The 18,573-nt window shown below is 46.1% G+C and overlaps 3 protein-coding genes across 3 annotated transcripts in view; 1 reads left to right on the forward strand and 2 right to left on the reverse strand.

The window, feature by feature from the left end:
* Positions 1–2,465: 2,465 nt before the first annotated feature.
* On the reverse strand, positions 2,466–3,720 carry LOC128792259 (translation initiation factor IF-2-like). The gene is made up of 3 exons (XM_053950520.1): positions 3,583–3,720; positions 3,055–3,541; positions 2,466–2,760 (listed from the first exon to the last, which is right to left on the reverse strand). Exons 1-3 carry the CDS (start codon positions 3,718–3,720, stop codon positions 2,705–2,707), a joined length of 681 nt encoding a protein of 226 aa, XP_053806495.1. The 3' UTR covers positions 2,466–2,704.
* CCN1 (cellular communication network factor 1) lies at positions 3,651–6,179 on the forward strand. Its single transcript, XM_053950349.1, has 5 exons — positions 3,651–3,778; positions 3,885–4,101; positions 4,440–4,787; positions 4,928–5,130; positions 5,241–6,179. The coding sequence occupies exons 1-5, from the start codon at positions 3,719–3,721 to the stop codon at positions 5,538–5,540; spliced, it is 1,128 nt and encodes a 375-aa protein (XP_053806324.1). The 5' UTR covers positions 3,651–3,718; the 3' UTR covers positions 5,541–6,179.
* An 8,910-nt stretch (positions 6,180–15,089) lies between these two features.
* The window catches only part of ZNHIT6 (zinc finger HIT-type containing 6), a 32,701-nt gene continuing 29,217 nt past the window's right edge, over positions 15,090–18,573 (reverse strand). The window contains exon 10 of the mRNA XM_053950555.1: positions 15,090–16,164. Within this exon, the coding sequence (XP_053806530.1) occupies positions 16,079–16,164 (86 nt within the window). The 3' untranslated portion in view covers positions 15,090–16,078. The remainder of the gene's footprint in view (positions 16,165–18,573) is intronic.

Raw genomic sequence — 18,573 nt, forward strand, 5'->3', positions numbered from 1 at the left:
TGTGCTCCAGTTTGGGGCTGGATACTTTCTGCCAGTGGGAGCACCCAGGGAGCCTCTGTCCCACACAACCCTTCTTGCTGCTCCATGGTCCCTATGTACAGCTATGAAGAACTGTTGCTGGGTGGAGGGAAATTAAGCCAGTTATTTTTTCTTGATTTGTTTCTCTGGAAAGTCCTTTCCCTGGAGAGACACAGGCCTGTGAAAATGACAGGATGTACTCAGTAAATCTGTAATAGCTGCTATGTAAGCTAACAGCATCAAATTCCTGCTTTGCATTAGCCAAGGTCTCAGTGATTCCCTACAGCACTAAAAGTGAGAAACCAGTACTCTTCAAGACATGAAGCAGGGGCTATTTCCTAGTAGGCAAACAATTCTGGAACGTTACACTGAACAAAATCTGAAAAAGGAAGATACCCTAAACTTCTTCCTGTTTCCTGATGTACATCCAGGATATGTAGGCACAGCCTGGAGTGCAAATGCTGGGTCATGGTTTGAGACAGGCAATTGTGTGCAGGGAAAGGGTCACAGTCTAACCTGAACTCCAAACAAACTCAACCTATCTCAAGTGTTGTCAACTACTTGAAATTCAGGACAGGTTTGTTAGAAGGTTCTTCAAAGCTTTTGAAGTGACCTTTTCTTGAGCAAATGTAGGTTCAGTTAGTTTCCCATCAAAGTTGTGTGAAAGTGTGGTAAGACATGAAACCAAGTGAGAAAAGGCACTATTCATTGACTTTTCCTGTGGCATTTGCTAAATGTTGTGAAAGTTATAGATAAAAAAAAAATGCTCGGTGCATGTCCTTAAATGTAATGAAACAAACAAGTATTTGCATAAATCCCTGAAAAGCAAAACTGGCCAATTTACACACACAATAGTGTGTTAGCTTCTTCTTTTTCAAAATGTTTTAATTTTTTTGAAAATTTTCATTAATCAAGGTGGTGAATCACAAACATTTTCCTCCTTATCATAATGCTGCCGTGTAAAGAGTTATCCTGGGAAAAAAGTAGCAGTCAGATTTCCCATCTAAAAAAGCACTTTGGATTTTTAAAACTAAAGTACCACAGAAAAACTCATACAGCTGTAAAACTAAGAGAAAACCAGCACAGTGGACAGCTTGAAGTCTAGAGCCCTGCTCTTCCTTGTCACCAGCTGGGGCTCAGCTAAATCAGTAGGGATGGAGAGTCATTACTACCATAACTGGCAGCCATCAAAGCTTGCTGGTGGTCTCTCTCCAGTTCTTGACAGAAACACAGAATAATTTCTGTCATCAGAAATGGCACATCGTGGTACATATTGGCAGTCTCCAGAGAGCTGCATATCAGTAAGGACTGGTTTGCCCTCTCAGCTGTTGTTTTTTCTGGCCAAATTTTGAGGCATACAAGTAATGAACCGCTTTCTGAAGCGCAAGTTCTGGGCAAAGTGTTCCTGGAACTTTCATCCTAACACCTTTCCCAACTCCCCAAACCACCACAAAGTAAAACGTCAAGTCAAATTACTTGAATGAAAAGAAAACCTTGAAGGCAAGAAATTGAGCAGGGGAAAAACCCTAAAACGGGAACTCCCTATCAGGCCTGGCCCGGGCAGGGGCCTGGCCGCGGCCGGGAGGAGGGTCCGCAGCGCTGAGGACAGGAGCCCCTCTGCCGGGCACGGCCCGGGCCGCGGGGACATCCCTGAGGAGGAGGAGGAGCAGGAGGAGCCGGGCTCCGCAGCCCGGCAGGCAGCGTCATCCTGTCCCCTGCGGGACACCCATGGCACCGCCCCGTCCCCGGGGTCACGGCATCCCTCTGCGGGAGAGGCTGCCCCATGCACAGCGCCCACCCCGCCTCGTCCTAGCCCCCATCCAGTCCGGTCCGGCCCCGCGCCGCCCGCGGAGCCGCTGCGGGGCCGGGGGCAGAGCCGGGACAGAGCCGGGACAGAGCCGGGGACAGAGCCGGGACAGAGCCGGGGACAGAGCCGGGGACAGAGCCGGGACAGAGCCGGGACAGAGCCGGGGCAGAGCCGGGACAGAGCCGGGACAGAGCCGAGGCAGAGCCGGGCTGTCCTCACGGCAGCGGCAGGTGCGCGGTGGCGAGGCGAGACCACCCAGCGCTGCCGCCGAGCACCCGCAGCGCTCCCGCCGCCCCGGACGGGCTCCCCCGTCCTGCGGCCCCGGCAGGGTCCCACAAAGGTGCCTCATCATTCCCCCTGGTGTGGGAATGCACGGGGAACAGCACACGGGCCCGGGAGCGGCACTTACCGGAGCCCTGCGCACCGTCCTTGCTGTCACCCTTTGGGCCGTGGCACCGGGCAGGCGACGAGACGACCGGGCTTGGCTCCTCCGAGCGGCGGGGCTGCGGCTGCCTCCCCTCCCCGGCTGCCCGTCCCGCTGTACGGGAATGCCGCAACCAGGTTAATCACATCCCTCCTTTCCACATCCCCCCCACCCGCTGTCCCACTCGCCCTCTCCCCCTCCACTTTTCATGGCCTTTGGAGGGGTCTTTGCAAGCTTTTGCCTCTCTTTTGAATAAGCTTCTCTACCTTCCAGCCTTGAAGGCGACAAGAAAAACCCCAAACTTGTGTTGGGAACAGTAATCTAATTTGCAAAGAAAAATCCCTGGAATGGGGACTCATTGTAACGCCTTTGGGCAGCAGACCCAACTGCTGGGCTATTTCAATAAAGAAGCGAGCTGCAGCAGAACGCCAGTTGGCTCCTCCAGCAGAGTTCTCCTAAATCATGATAGACAGATTGCGTGAAAAACAGGAATTCCAAAGAATTTCCTGCCCTGGGAACAGAAGTTAAGGCTATATTTAACAACATCTGAAGCTGTCAAGAATGCTTTGTGGTTGGATAACAGAGCAGAAAAATGTGAAAAATGCGGGCTACTGCTATACCAAATATGGAAATATTGTTACGTCTGGGGTCTAAATCCCATCTGGAAGTACTTACAGCCAGGAAAAGAAAAGACGCCACAACAGAAGCCGAAACTCTCCTCCCTATCCCCAAATATTAAACTTCAACGAGGCAATGCAATTCAAGGGCGCCCAACTTGAGTGGGGGACAGAGAACCCGGGGATACACAGGCTGAGGGGGGCCGTTCGCTGCGTGGTCATCCCGTTCCTGGCCTGGAAGCCGGGCTCATCGGCGCCGCCGGGCATCTCCCGGCTCCCGGGCTCCGCCGCGCCGGGAATCGCTCGGATGCTCGCTCGCACCGCAGCAGCAGCGCGGAGCGAACCCCGGCACGGCCGGGTGACCCCGCGGGCCGTGTCACAGCGCGGGGCAGCCGCGGGGCGCTCACGGCGGCCCGGGGGAGCTCCCCCGCCGCTGCCCGCGCAGGTGGCCGGTCGCGGGGCGCCACCGGCACGGCCCCCGGTGCGAACGGCCCCTCCCGGTGACGCCCTCGCGATCTGCCGTGCGGAGAACGGGGCGCAGACCCCGCGCAGCGGGGAGAGGCCTCGGCGCCCCCCGCGCGGCCCGGCCGGGGCGGGAGCCCCGCGGCAGCGCCGGGCCCGCGGAGCCGGGAGACGGGGCGGGGCGGGGCGGCCGGGCGCGCGCCAGCCGCATTCCTGGGATGCCGCGAGCGCTGGACGCGGCCGCGGCCCGGAACGCGCGACGTCAGCGCCGCGGCGCACGCGGCGGCCCCGCGCCCTATATAAGGCGGTGGCGCCCGCCGCCGCCTCAGACCGCGCCGGCCGCGCTCCCGCTCTGCGCTCACACGGGCTCCCGCTGCACCGGCGCTGGACATGGGCTCCGCGGGCACCCGGCCCGCTCTGGCGGCCGCTCTCCTCTGCCTGGCTCGCCTGGTAAGTGCCGCGGGTCTTCCCGCGGTCCGGGAGAGAGGGAGGGAGAGGAGGCGGGTCGAGTGGCTCCGCTCGCCTCCCGGCGCTCACCGGACGCTCCGCTCCGCAGGCTCTGGGCTCGCCCTGCCCCGCCGTGTGCCAGTGCCCGGCGGCCACGCCGCAGTGCGCCCCGGGCGTGGGGCTGGTGCCGGACGGCTGCGGCTGCTGCAAGGTCTGCGCCAAGCAACTGAACGAGGACTGCAGCCGATCGCAGCCCTGCGACCACACCAAGGGGCTGGAGTGCAACTTCGGGGCCAGCCCCGCCGCCCTGAAGGGCATCTGCAGAGGTAAGCGGCGACCCCGCTCCCCTGGGACGGACCCCGCGCCCCGCGGTGCCGGGGTTCGGTAATTTCGAGCCCATGTATGGTTATGCTTTGTTGTCGGTAGCTTGGCAGAACGGCACATGACTTCAGCAGTCTGGAATGCGATTCAGTATGTCTGGGCTCCGCTAAACGCACATAAGGAAAAGTGATTCCTGACTAAGTTATTGTTCTGGCCCCGCGTCCCCGGGGGGTTGTAGGGAGCTCCGCCGTACACTGAGATTAACAGACCAGCAAATACCTGTGCTTAAACCAGCGATTCCCGCCGCTCACCCCCTTCTTTCCCTTCTTGTTGATCTCTGCAGCACAGTCCGAGGGAAGACCATGTGAATATAACTCCAAAATCTACCAGAACGGCGAGAGCTTCCAGCCGAACTGTAAACACCAGTGTACGTGCATAGATGGAGCTGTGGGCTGCATCCCGCTCTGCCCGCAGGAGCTCTCTCTTCCCAACCTGGGCTGCTCCAGCCCCAGGCTGGTCAAAGTGCCCGGGCAGTGCTGCGAGGAGTGGGTCTGTGACGAAAGCAAGGATGCACTGGAGGAGCTGGAAGGCTTTTTCAGCGAAGAGTTTGGTCCGGATGATTCCGAAGGCGAATTAACCAGGAACAATGAGCTAATTGCCATTGTGAAGGGAGGCCTGAAAATGCTACCCGGTGAGTGTGGGTTTATCTGGGTGACAGTTAAGTGGAGGAGGCTGGAGGGTGGCTAGACCTTGGACCCCTTAGACCCCAAGGGAAAGAAAGAAACCTAATGAGAGAATGTATTTAGACTAACCCCTCCTTTTCTCTTCCAGTTTTTGGATCCGAGCCACAAAGCCGAACTTTTGAGAATCCCAAATGCATCGTGCAAACAACTTCTTGGTCCCAGTGCTCAAAGACGTGTGGAACTGGCATCTCCACAAGGGTGACAAATGACAATCCTGACTGCAAGCTCATCAAAGAGACCAGGATATGTGAAGTGAGGCCATGTGGCCAGCCCAGCTATGCCTCCCTAAAGGTAAATACAGACTCTTCTGGTGTTCCTCTTCTCTCTAAGCTGCTTCAGGTAGGGGGGTAAAGGCTGGAAAAGGATCTCCTGCTAATAATGTTATTGCCTTTCCTTTGCAGAAGGGAAAGAAATGTACTAAGACAAGAAAGTCTCCCTCCCCGGTGAAGTTTACTTATGCTGGATGTTCCAGTGTGAAGAAGTACCGGCCCAAGTACTGTGGCTCCTGCGTGGATGGCAGGTGCTGCACACCCCAGCAGACCAGGACTGTCAAGGTCAGGTTCCACTGCGATGACGGGGAAACCTTCACCAAGAGTGTCATGATGATCCAGTCCTGCCGATGCAACTACAACTGTCCGCATGCCAATGAAGCCTATCCCTACTACAGACTAGTCAACGACATTCATAAATTTAGGGACTAACTTGTGTTGGGGGTGGGATGCAAAACAGAATTTTGAAGTACCCAGCCACGGAGAAAGGACTTTCGATGGAAGTGGTGCCTTGCCCATCTGAGGGCAACATCGAGATGTTACAGGAGTGCACTGTGCAACTGGACACTAATGCAACAGAGATTTAAGCATACTTAAAGCTTCATAATACTGGAGCAACTTTACTGCTTCTTTTTGGAGCACCTTATCTAATTATATACTGTTTTCTGTTTGTAAGTGATCAGATTAATGTTTTGTTCCGGTTATGAAAACTTTTCTATCCTGTTCAGTTTAACACTATGCTTCTTCCCCTTCCTTCAATCTTCTCCCACCCTTTCCCAACTAAGTTGGAAGTTACATTCCTTCCTGAGGTGGGCACCTGTGGGGTGTTCACAGTGGCAGCTATTATGTACCAACTGTAGTTTAATGGCAAACAGAAATCAGTTGTTTTAAAGCTGAGTATTTTATTTATCAAACTGTAGCTTTTTGTTTGTTTGTTTCCTCTGAGGTTTTTTTACCCCTTCCAGCCCCTGTAATACTGGAATAAGTTGTAAATGATTTTAATTTTATATTCAATGAATTAAAAGAATTTATTTATGGAATTAATCATTTAATAAAGAAATATTTACCTAACTACTCTTAGTAGAGCATTCTGATAGGCAACAGGCTTAAACACAGCCCATTCGAGAGGTTTCTGTGAAAACTTTGAATTCTGAAAAGTTTAGATTCTCTGAAAGTTAAAGCAAGTTCTACTGCATATGCAGAAATGGACTAAATAGCCAAGTCTAATTCTTCGGATAAATGATGCTTTGAAGGGGTGTCTGCAGTCTGCAACCCCATGCTTTAGAAAGTATACATAGAAAGAGCTTCTTGGCACTGAATGCAAATCTTTGATAGACTGAAATGTTAATTAGACTGTCAGATTATTCAAACTGTCCTGGAATTTGCTACATAAGGCACTTCATTAGAATGCAGTGCATGCACAGTGATGTTGAACATTGGGGTGAAAATGGTCATTAGGTCTCACGTTTTTTGGTGGCTGCTTTTTGCAAATTAATACATTTCTATGGCAGAGGAATGCTTCCTACAGGCTGCAGGAGGTAGTTTGCTTTCACTAAATTCAAATTAAATGAGCTTGAAGCAATGACTTTTGTTAATCCCAATAACACAGTGATGAAAAGTAAACATACTGTTAACAAGAGAAGAATGTGAGGAATTTCAAGTACTAGTCCCATAGAATAGAAAGCAAGGGAGCTACTCTTTTCCTCACTTCCCCTTCCCACTTTTTAAATATGCAATTACACTTTGCACTGTGGGACACAGATGACATTTGGCTAAGCAAGGGAGCTTGCTGGCATGCAGTAAAAAAATAACATTTAAAGAAATGAACTAGAGCAGGATATGAGAAGGCATCCAACATTGTACACTTCTGGTTAGCTTAAAGCTGTGCTACAGATAAGAGTGACAGGAAACCTGCAACAGGGTTATTTTCTTCTTGTGTGGGTATTTCTCTGTCAAAACATTCTCCCACTATCTTTAGTAAGAAAGATACTGCTCCTAAAAACCAGACTGATTTTGAGGTTTTGGAATTGCGAGGGGGTGTCATTCAGTGTCATTAGTTACAAGCAGAATTGGTTAAGGGTCAATTTTTTATTAATTAGACATAAATATCTCAATAAAAGAAATAACCAAATATCTGAGAAGCTTATCTCTGGCAGCTAATGCTTTGTCTGAGAAATTACAGCCTTCCCTCTTTTCTGCTCAGTCAAGTTTTCTCCCTGAAGGCGTTCAAAAGTTGAGCTGTTTTGGAATTCACCACCTGGCCACCAGTCTCAGCTGTACCTAAACGTGTCTGTACAGTATTTGTTGACAGCAGAAGGGTAAAAACGCAAGGAAGCACTTTTGTTTGGCTTCTATGTAGATCTAGCACTGACACTTCACAACATCAGCTGCTCGCTGGGAAACCATCAGGTTTACACACTGGGTTACTGTCGGGCGAGGAAGAGGCTACAGCGCTCCCAGACACCCAGCAGCTGCAGGGCATTCCTCGCCATCGCCACCGTCACCCACACTTGAATGACATCCATCTTCACACCAGCGTAAGTCACAGCTCCCCGAAGATCACATGTACGTGTAACTGTAATGTACACAGAGCCCACAGCTGTGACACACATGTCACGGACACACAGCGGCCCTGCCGACTCCTGCCGGGAGCGTGGCTCTAGCCAGGCCCCGGCTTTACAACCTGCGCTTTGCTTTTTCCATCTTAAGGGGTGCTTCTGTATCCTGCTCTCTGGAAACGTGCTGTGGAGGCAGGTCAGATAGACATAAAATATACTAAGTGAAGTTATGCTGACATAAAAGGAGTAAAATTAATGCCACTAAAAAAACCTGCAAGTCTTTCAAAGTGGGGCTGTCACACCAACAGGTCATCATCCATATAGTCCTCTCTTCTGTTTTGCATTTCACAATTACATGGCAAAACTAATTTTACAACACTATAAAGGGAATCACTGTCATTTTTTGAGTGTCATCTTTGTACTTGCTTTGAAACCTTTATATCCACTGTTGTTCCAGCAGAATAAAAAAAAACCTAAAAACCTAAGTAGTAGCTGTGGATATATAAAGGATTATAAACTCAGATTCCATTAAGTGAAGCAGCAGGGATCACAGGTAAAGAAATGAGCAGAACTATAATTGTATTTCTTATCAAAGATATCCTGCTTCCAGAGGAATACTAGGAGATGAGTTAGGAACATGATAAATAATGTACATAACAAAAAGCTGCTCATCTGGAGCGGATTCAAACCCTGAAAGTAAAGCCACCAGCACCGTGTGGGGCTCCCTGGAGCTGGGCAGAGCCAGGGGAGTCCAGACACGCCAGGAGGGAGCGGCACTGCCTCAGCCTTCAGCGCAGGTTGCGGCACTGTCCCCTCCACAGCAGCCTTGCTCAGCCATTCTGCCTGTCCCCTCTCCTGTGTGTCCCGGTCCTTCGGCTGCTCCCTTCCCAGCCGCTGGCCCGGTCATGCCGCACCGGCACGGGGCATTCGGCCGAATCCGCTGCTGCCACCACAAGGAGCGTTTCTCACACTACAGGCTGAGGATCGAAGGAACGCCTAGCCCTGTGTTCCACGCACTTATTTCCTTGATGGTGGTAAGCACTATAATATCGAGGTTACACATAAAATCTTCCCTACTATTGAAGGCAACACAGTGAAGACAAAGTTTCAGCTTCCATAAGTGCCCCATGACAGGAAACAAAACAAAAGCAGGAACACGCAGACAGGCTTCCATGACTACACAAAGTCCTTGTGGGATGCTGCCAGCTCGCTCCTGTGAAGCAGCAGCAGGTGGAGGAAAAGCTGATACTGTACTGACAGTGGGACAACCGAGCTACTACTGAACCCTCGTGGGGCTGTGAGAATCTCTTTATGCACACATCAATTACTGCAGAGCCCATGGCACATCAGTCCCCTGGGCTCTCTGACACTGTCTGGGAACAGGCCCATCTCCCTGCTACTCATGGGCAGCCACTGGGCGATGCAGGAACAGGCAGTGACCCTGTGACCAGTGGGATTTCTGCAGGAGGATTTCCAGTCCACCGAACCTGCATGAATCCCTCACACATATTGAGGGCTGAAACAAAAAAGTTTGCAGTGGGAAGCCATTCCTGGTTGGAAGTCAAACCTACCTACCTACACAGAAGCAGTTAAATGTGTAACACCAGAGGCTTGCTCTTGGAAGATGCTTGCCCTTCTGAGCTGATCCTGCAGAAATGCATGTGCACAATTTAGCTCACTCGTTTAATCAGTGAAAATATTTTGATGCAGGGCTCCAAGTGCTCAGCACACAGCAAGGGAACGCTGTATAGTTTTACCAGCTGCTCTGCCTCAAACCAGTTCCTTTCATGTAGACGTGTCCCTGTTTTTACCTTCAGTTTTTTCCTGCATATTACATAGCCACAATTAAAACAGCACACAGAAACAGGGAGGTGTCGGAGTGAAAGCAGTAACATAAAACTAGCTTTGGAGCTACTAAGAAATGCACTCCAATGCACAGACAACTAAACTGCATTAAACTGCAGTGAGACTTGGTGTCTAGAAAATATAAATCCTGCAAAAAAAACCCCTCCAACCAACAGAATGATACAATAAGCATCTCTCTATCATGCTGTAAAGACCAAACACCAAGAAACTGAATAGATAGCATCCACTATGCTATGGTTCCTCCCATAAAACTACACAGCTATGACTTCTATGTACACAATTTATATTGGAGAAGATCCTGAAAGACCCCAAGGCACCATTCACATAAGCAACTTCATCTGTCTTGAAGTACAACCACTTATGGGATGGAATGTAACAACCATCCAGGATGAAAACATTACACATTTTTTGGTAAGTTTTCATTTTTTAGTCAGAAGAAATTCAAAAGTGGGGTGAACACATTTGCCCAGATGGGAATCCAGCTGGGACATACACATTAACTATTTCACCTCCTGACAAACGGCAGTTTCAATCAGAATGAAGGGACTCAAGTTAAGTGAGTGAAACAATCAGCAGTAGCCCAGCAGTGTTTTGAGACTACTGAATGTCAGATCAAAAGAAGCCCAGTATACCAGCCAACTCGAAGACACCAGTTTCTCTGAAACTACTCATTTCCTTCAGCATCTCAAATCAACAAGGTTTGAGAACAACTCCTACTTAGTCTATTAACTTGATACAATCAGACATTCAAGATGTCATGGCCATAAAACCAGCAGAGTTAGGAACCTGAAATAGGAAAATGCATTTTTCTCTACAGAGACAGGTATTTGTGCTGTAGTGGAACAATGCTGCTAAAATCAATATCGATGCTCAAGCACAGCTGAAAGTAGAGGCTGGGAAAAAAGGTCAACAAAGAGATACCACTGAGAATTTAGATCACAGAATCACAGAAATGCTAAGCTGGAAGAGACACAATAGGATCACCAAGTCCAACTCTGGGCCCTGTACAGGAAACCCCAAGGGTCACACCATGTGCCTGAGAGCATTGTCCAAACACATCTTGAACCTCTCAGGCTGATGCAGTGACCACTGTTCTGGGGAGCTGTTCCAGTGCCCAAACACCCTCTGGGTGAAGACTTCTGATATCCGACCTAACCCTGCCGTGCCTCAGCTCCAGGCCATTCCCTGGGTCCTGTCACTGCTCACTGAGCAGAGATCAGTGCCTGCCGCTCCTCTTCCCCTCACGAGGAAGTTGTGACTGCACTGAGGTCTGCCCTCATCTCCTCCAGGCTGAACAGACCCAGTGCCCTCAGCTGCTCCTCACAGCTTCTCCTCAAGGCCCTTCACCATCTTTGCCCTCCTCTGGATACTCTCTAATAGTTTAATGTCTTTCTTACACTGTGGCACCCAAAACTGCCCCCAGCACTCGAGGTGGGGCTGCCCCAGTGCAGAGCAGAGCAGGACAATCCCCTCCCTTGCCTGGCTGGGGATGCTGGGCCTGATGTCCCCGGGACATGGTTGCCCCTGCTGGCTGTGTGAAAGTGATGGGGACTTCTTGGCAAGCTTCTAATGCCACCCATCCATTCTTTTTTGTTACTATCTACATCTCATCCACTGACTTAATGTTTACCTCACTTTAGCACAGCTCAACTTCCTATTGACACTCTTGGCAAAACTGACAAGTTCTGGAACTACAATACAGACCCCCAGCAGAGAACGTGGAAGCAAGGAATCAAAAGGCAAAAGCAGCTTTCACAGTAATTTCTTTCTTTCTCCTTGAGGCAGAACATGGATGATGGGAAGAAAGTGGCAATGCAATTTTAAAAACAGTTTTGCTTTTCCACCATCCTGAAATGATGCAGGAACCAGCTAGCTCCCAGTGTAGTCATTTATTCTCTAAAAAAGGACTCCCCCTCCCTTCTCACTTCTATTCTTCCTTCTCTGGCAGATTATTTTGACCTCATTCTGATTTGCCATGCAACCACTTGAACAGCTGTACTGATGCAGCTGATGCAAAAAGAAGTCTCATGCAAATAGATTAGATAAGTACAAGGACTACTGTGCCAGTAAAATAAAAAGGAATTAATTCCACCATTTCTATCATGAGTTCACAAAGACTTTCCCTTACCCCAAAGGTAGGCAGAGCTCTAGTGGCTTTCCATATTTTATCACCCTATTGACTTTTCCTGCCAAAAAGCCTACTATAGTAAGATATCCTGAAAATGCTTTTCTGCAGGAAAAGTTGTCAGCCGTGAAATCAGGCCAGACATGGGGAACTTCCAAAGCAACAACAAAAAAGCTACAATGCACAGGACCATTGAGGGAAAGGTCTCGCTATAAAAGCATGACTAGAGCAAAGTCACTGTACTATGGGCTTCTGAGACCTGCTGGGGCATAATGAGAACACACTTCTCTTATCAAATCACAGACAGATAGCAGAACAACTACCCCTCTTTTTACCTGGCTTTACGCGGCATCTGTAATTTCCCTTTCAGTTTCAGTATTTCTTTTATTTTTGCTGCCATTTCTTGTCCTGCATAATGTGACTTCTTTCCATTTCACCACAGATTTCCAGCAAATAAAACCATATGCACTACCATAGCAACATTTTAATACAAACACAGTGTAATCTTTATTCACTGAAGTACACAGTTCATTTCTTTTTCTCTTATTAACAGAATCTGCATCTGCATACAGTTTAACTGAATGTCATAGCAACAACATAAACATCAATCCAAGATATTTTTTCCTTTGGAGGGCAGAAGAATAAATGTTTTCAGGAAAAGAGTGTGGAACTTCAAGCAGAATGAAATGTTTGTGACTAAACAGGGCCTGAAGTTACATCATCATGGCTGTATATTTACACTTGGAAAGCCTGCTCTTGCACAGTGTTGTACATTCTCAGCTCCTACAGATGTCAACAGAGAACAGCCGTATCTGGCAGGGCAAGGACTGAATCCCAGCTATGCTGACACACAACACGTAGCTGGGACTTGCTATCAGCACTCCCATGAACTTAGAAATCCATGTACTGCTTCAGACTGGAGTCCATGTTCTACACTGAGTTTTCCTCTAATGCAGAGTAAAACTGCACTGTTGACTGGAGTAACAAAAACTGGTCCAGCATGCCTCCAAGGACCAGTGCCAGCCACACATTCTGTGGCATGACCCTCTTTTCCTCTACGGATCAACAATTCCTAATGCCAAGATAAATGTAGCAAAACTTAGAATTGGAATGTGCTCATTCAAAACGGAGCTGTTACACTGACAGGGGGTACAACGCTGTTTACCCATGACAACTCAATTATGCCTCATACCCCCAGGAAGTTATACAAAAAAGGAAAAGAACCAAGTTCTCTCCCATGGCTGACTCAGTCCTACCTCCCAGCTACTGCTGTGTGCTTAGCTATGCTCTATTTTTGTCCTTTAAGATTTGTGAAAGGGATGACATCATTAAGCTTTAAATTTTTTTAAGCAGTGTTTTCATTCAGGACAAGAGCCTTTACTCTTTGTAAGCTGATAGTCCTTCAGCTCAAGCATGCTGAAAAGCCTAAACATTAAAAGAAATGCTGTAACAGCCCTACACAGAAATAACTTGTTCCTTCTGTGACAAATAGTTTATAGAGGAAAATAAATGAGTAAGCATAGTAGGCATAAAATCAAGCACTCAATGCAAGCTGGTGTTGAATGACGAAGACTAAAACAACATCACACAGTTCTCATTCACAGACATGATCTGTTCTAAATCAAGGCAGAATCCTGTAGGGATCTGTGTGTAATAGGACTACAATAGTATGTTTTCAAAATGGACAGAATGGAAGCCTTCTAGGAAGCCTCAGCCCCATGTCTTAAATTTCTAATTCTTGACCAGAAATTTAAAAAATACAGAAGGTGCTTTTTCTCTCTTCTGTTTATTACAAGGTGCTTGTTCCAGGTTAAAAAAAAAAAAAAAATTAAGAACTTTCCTTAACTACCTATGAAAGTGCTGAAAAACATATGCCTAGCACAACAGTGCATAAACTTTGATTATATCAAGAACCTTATTATTATGAAGAATTACGACTAATATGAAGAATTTTGATTTCTTATTATAAAGAAAAACTGAAAAAGCTTAGGAAAGCTGAATGAAATATTTGAATTGCATTTTGGTTTGTATTTGATCAATCACCTCTGTTCAAACTATTGTAACTGTAAAAATAGGTAAGTAGAACCTAGGAAAGAATGGCAAACGCTACGTTTTACTCTTAGTTTGACTGAACTCTGGAAGATTATTCCCAGCTTTGTCTGGGAAATTTCGGTTCTAGTAACCACCACAGGAATGCTCCTTAATAATGTTTTAAAGCCTTCTTTAAGGTAAATGTGAAGGACAGATTTAACAGCATCTTCATTTAAAAATAAATTATGTTGTGTGTGACTCACAAGGAAGCTTAAGGTAGATTTATATAAGAAAAAAAACCCACAGGCAAACCCCGCGTACGAAAGTACAATTAATGAAAACCCCCAAGAATACAGGAAAGTAATGTAAATCACAAATCTGTGCTCCTCAGCCAAAGACTGATCACACACACACACAGATCAACACTACTACTTGCAGCACTCATTTTCACTGTGCTCTGAATCCAACAGAAGTGCCATGCTTTTACTCCAGATGAAACATTTTCTGGCAAATGAACTGTGGCAGTTTTGCTATTTGGCTCTTTTATTGGTATTACTATGAATGAGTTCAAGACTGGTCTAAAGTAATTTGTGGCTACCAAGTCAGTGTGCAGCAATCACTGATTAGGAAAAGCTTATTCACTTTCACTTTCACTGAAAAAATAAGAAAGCAGCATCTATAGCTAGGAATCTTGGTCCTTTAAAAAGGGTTAAAGAAACAAACGTTGAAACAAGAGGTGGGCAGAGGACCAACAATGACTAAGAAAGAAAATAGAGCACAGGTGGTTACTGCCAGGCGAGAAGAAAAACTTTCCTGTTTCACCAGAGGTTGCAAAACACACAAGAGAAAGGACACATGATACCACTGGGAGAAAAAGTAGTATGTGACTACAAAGGTCTGACACTCTGGCCAAACTTCAGTAGTGAGCTATCATGGTAAACAGCTATTAACTCCATTTTCTTTAAAAGGGAAAAAAAACCCTTCTAAAACTTAGAACATCTCAAAAATCCTCTCCATGCAGCATGACTGGTGAGGACCCAGCAGCCTGCTGCCCTGAATCCCAGACTGGGAGTCCAGAAGCCCAAACCCTCTCCTGTACTGCTCCCACAGCTTCCTGTTACCTCCAGAAGTTCCTTCACTGCTTTGTTTTGTGTTTCTACCCACAACACCAGCACTGGCAGAAGAAGACTTATGACTGAAATACCACCTTCATGGCAATTTAGCACACACCCCAGGCCACCAACACACAAAGGTGCTTGTCTCAAGCAGGAGACAGAGTCTGGGAACTAAGGCAGCAGCAACCTCAGAGAGCTGTTCAGAGTGATTATGTCCTGAAGACAAATGCTGGCTTGGCCAGACCCTTGCAAAACTAAGGCAAAGGCTGATGCTGATTCCTGAGAATGCACTGGTGCAGTGGGGAGAGGGGCTCACCTGGCTTGCACCACCTGTGATATTTCTGTTCTCATCCTCCAACAGACCCCACAGGCACAGGGGACTTGGATACAGGATAGGTGGTCTGTGATCTAAGAACCTTTTCAGAAGTTAACAACTGTCAGCAGACAATACAGTACAGGATTTTTTTTCTCCTTTACGATTTATTTGTTTTTACATAGGTAAATTTAGCTGATATACCAGTAAGTATTTACAATAACTAACTTCAGTAGGTACTAGGAGTATGAGATGCATAACACAGGCATTCTTTAGAAGTCCAGTGTTATCTGCATTAGTGCCAGTCTATGCATCCATTTCTATGCATTTAAAAACTCATGCTAATTTAGAAGACCTGGAGAGAAGACTAAACACACTTGCAATATGACACCCTGAAAACACAGTCTGACCTCTCCATTAACAGATGGAAAAAGATGTAACCAAATAAGGAATAAATAAAAAAAAAAAAAAGTATTGCATCAAGCACCCAAAATGTCACCAGAGAAGATCAAAAGTGACATAGGACCATTTTCAGTAGTTCAGTGTTACACTGAAATACTCTAAAAGGAAACTGATCTAATGAAATAACTGTACTTTTTTGCCAGTAAATTTAAGCATTAAGACTCAAATCAACATATAAATAGAAATATGTGATCAGATATTTAAACCCAAACATTTGGAACTGAGCTGGTTAGGGAAAAAGGAAAAACAATGGTGCAATTAAAGACTGCAATTAAATTAGAATATTTTTGTTTTTCTGGGACCACAATTCCCCATCTTTTTATTTACATCTCTAAATATCCATTATTAAATCCAAAAATAGTCAAGCACTTTGAGAGTGCTACCTTTAGTAAAGGAAGTTAAGCCAAACTTCTAGGAACTTAGTTGTATCAAAAAATGTAATTAAATAATAATAATAAAAAAAATAAAAGCTCATTCCATCCTGTTCTCTCAAAGAACTGTCATGAACTGTCCCGAATTTCCCCTTCTTCCACAGATGAAAGGGATGAGCTTTCACTGTCTGAGTTCTCTGTAGGCTCACTGCCATCTGAGGATATAGAACACAAAAAACAAACAAGCAATTAGTTTCAGCAATGTTGTTTGCTCATCAAACAGAAGCAGTTTTGTATCTTCTTTTCCTCTTAAGTACTTTTTTCTTTAGGACAGCTATTTCATAAAACATTACCAGTTTCACGACATAGGATAAAGCCCTGGATAGGACCTCATTGTTGAGGGAGAAAGCAAGACAATGTTGAGAATTTCTTTTACCTTTTAAATCTTGGTCTTTCAGTCAAGTAAGAAAGCAGAGTATTTATCCCCCACAAAACTCTAGATCTACTGAGATTTAAAATTATTCTTTTGGCTTGGTTTAAATGTTGTTTTCTGGGATGTCACAGACATATATCACAACTGTAATGAATTATAAATAATTTACACTTTTCTTAGCATTTCAGTTAAGATGTGGAACTACAGAGAAACTGGAAATGGAAAATTAAAATTCCACATGTTCCAGCATCCCAAATGTAGTTATAAGCTATGTAAGTCCATAAGCTAAGGCTGGTGAAGTTCAAGGCACACAATAACTTATGCTTTAGGGCACAGCTATTTGCTCTGCTGAGATCATATAGTAAAATTCTCATCTCCAAAACTGGTCTTCAGCCTCACACCCCACAGATCCTTCTTTAACAAGCCCTGACCCTGGTCACCTTGCGCTGATGTCATCAAATGCCACTTGGTTGGTGACAGTCAAGCAGCACAAAAATAAACTACAGCAAAGCAGGCCCATGATTCACACTGCTCTCATTGTTATTTTCAGTATTTGATCTATGAATTTAAAGATTTTTTTGAGCATTTAGTATCAGAGGTTTCATTAAGAGAATGTTACCAAAAGGGAGCTGATGCAGTATAGCTACTGTCTGGTCAAGATAAGTTCTACAGCTGGCAAACATGGATAATACACAGGACACAGTGTGCACCTGTACAGTTTCCAAGGAATTTGTTCAAGAAAATAGAAGCATTTCACCCAGAAACATCAGAGGTCACATTTTGTCTATATTAAATCTAGTGTATAATCAATTAACATTTATATGTCAGATATGTACTGAGTAATGCAAAAAGTAAGGCCTGTGAAAGCTTCCATAATCCCCTGCTATCTTCAGCCATGACTGACCTTGTATGCTGAAATCAGAGCACCTGTAGTTTTTGCTGTTAGGCAAGTCAAGCAGCAAAACATCGCATAAAAGAATGTGGCAATCTTCCGACTCTCAGCAATGCTCAACAGATAGATTTTACTTCTGTTACAGTAATACTTAACAGGAATTACAGATTGTCTTCACTTAAAAAAAGTATACTTGTATGGTGCTGATAGCATTGCCTATAAATTAAGATTGCCCAATCCGTGTCACCATAAGTAAACTGTCTGCGGTTTACTTCTAATGTAAAATTTAAACTCTGAGTATTTCAGTGGCAGTTTCCTTCCTCAATCTTTATTTTCCTTATGTAGTTGAAAGTTTCAGCCAAAATACTTCAGCCATTTCTGAAAAGAAGAATAGGAGAAATAGGCTTTATACTCATTAAATCCTAGCAGCTTCTCTTTGAAGGTGTCCAGCTCTAGCTATCCCCCAATCATTGGGGGTTACTACTTGAATCTCAGGGAGAATGGTGATGTTTCTCCACCATGTGCCTGTTGCTGTGGCCATGAAAACTTGATTCTGTTCTGCCTGGGGCAGGGGGCAGATCTGAGATTGCTCAGGAAGGAAACAGTATTTTAGCAATTAAATTCCCCCAAGACTTTACTTGTTCTAGCCTGGGTCCCTGGCAAACAGGGTCAGCAGGGTTATGGCTGCCTGAGTCCCCATGCTCAGCAGACACCCTGCCACATGTCCACTTATGAGTGTGGCAGCTGTTTGCCTGGAATGCAAAGGGAGGTCAGCGCCAGGCTCCCAGCAGGACAAGTGTCCCTCTGGACAGGGAGGCAGGGAGGAAAGGCAGCACTGGTGGCAGTAGGATCAGCAGGATGGATGGCCTGGGAGGAGAGGGCCACTGATACAGAAAGCCATACATGGCAAAGAAACTGAACTGCAACAGACACAGAAGATGCTGTAGTAGAAAGGTCACTTCTTGGGAGATGGGAAGGAGCTAAAATACTTCTCTGATTACAACAGACTTCTCCCTGGACAGTCTGGAGGTTAACATAATATTTGCACTCTTAGCAATTATCTGTGAATGCAACTGCAAAATCAAACTGAAAACTGTTTTTTCCCTCCTATATTCTGTAAAGATGACATACAAAAGAAAAGCACAATGACCGTGACACACTAACTAAAATGGTATTTTGTCTTCAGGAAGAGTAATAGCAACAAAAAAATCCTCCAACTTTTATATTCATGTTGTGAACATGCTTTTCCTCAAAGAATCTGCAATTACTGTCACATGCTTCTACTCTGAACAGAAAAAA

Source organism: Vidua chalybeata, chromosome 9 (genome assembly GCF_026979565.1).
Source record: "Vidua chalybeata isolate OUT-0048 chromosome 9, bVidCha1 merged haplotype, whole genome shotgun sequence".
Lineage (NCBI taxonomy): Eukaryota > Metazoa > Chordata > Aves > Passeriformes > Viduidae > Vidua > Vidua chalybeata.

Bases quoted from the DNA above. Each gene is read 5' to 3' on its own strand.
- CCN1 (XM_053950349.1), top strand. From the start codon at position 3,719: ATGGGCTCCGCGGGCACCCGGCCCGCTCTGGCGGCCGCTCTCCTCTGC. The intron at 3,779-3,884 runs GTAAGTGCCGCG...TCCGCTCCGCAG, and splicing joins TCCTCTGCCTGGCTCGCCTG to GCTCTGGGCTCGCCCTGCCC. The intron at 5,131-5,240 runs GTAAATACAGAC...TTTCCTTTGCAG, and splicing joins CCAGCTATGCCTCCCTAAAG to AAGGGAAAGAAATGTACTAA.
- LOC128792259 (XM_053950520.1), bottom strand. From the start codon at position 3,720: ATGTCCAGCGCCGGTGCAGCGGGAGCCCGTGTGAGCGCAGAGCGGGAG. The intron at 3,542-3,582 runs GTTCCGGGCCGC...GCGGCATCCCAG, and splicing joins CCGCGGCGCTGACGTCGCGC to GAATGCGGCTGGCGCGCGCC. The intron at 2,761-3,054 runs GTATCCCCGGGT...TTCTGTTCCCAG, and splicing joins AACGGCCCCCCTCAGCCTGT to GGCAGGAAATTCTTTGGAAT.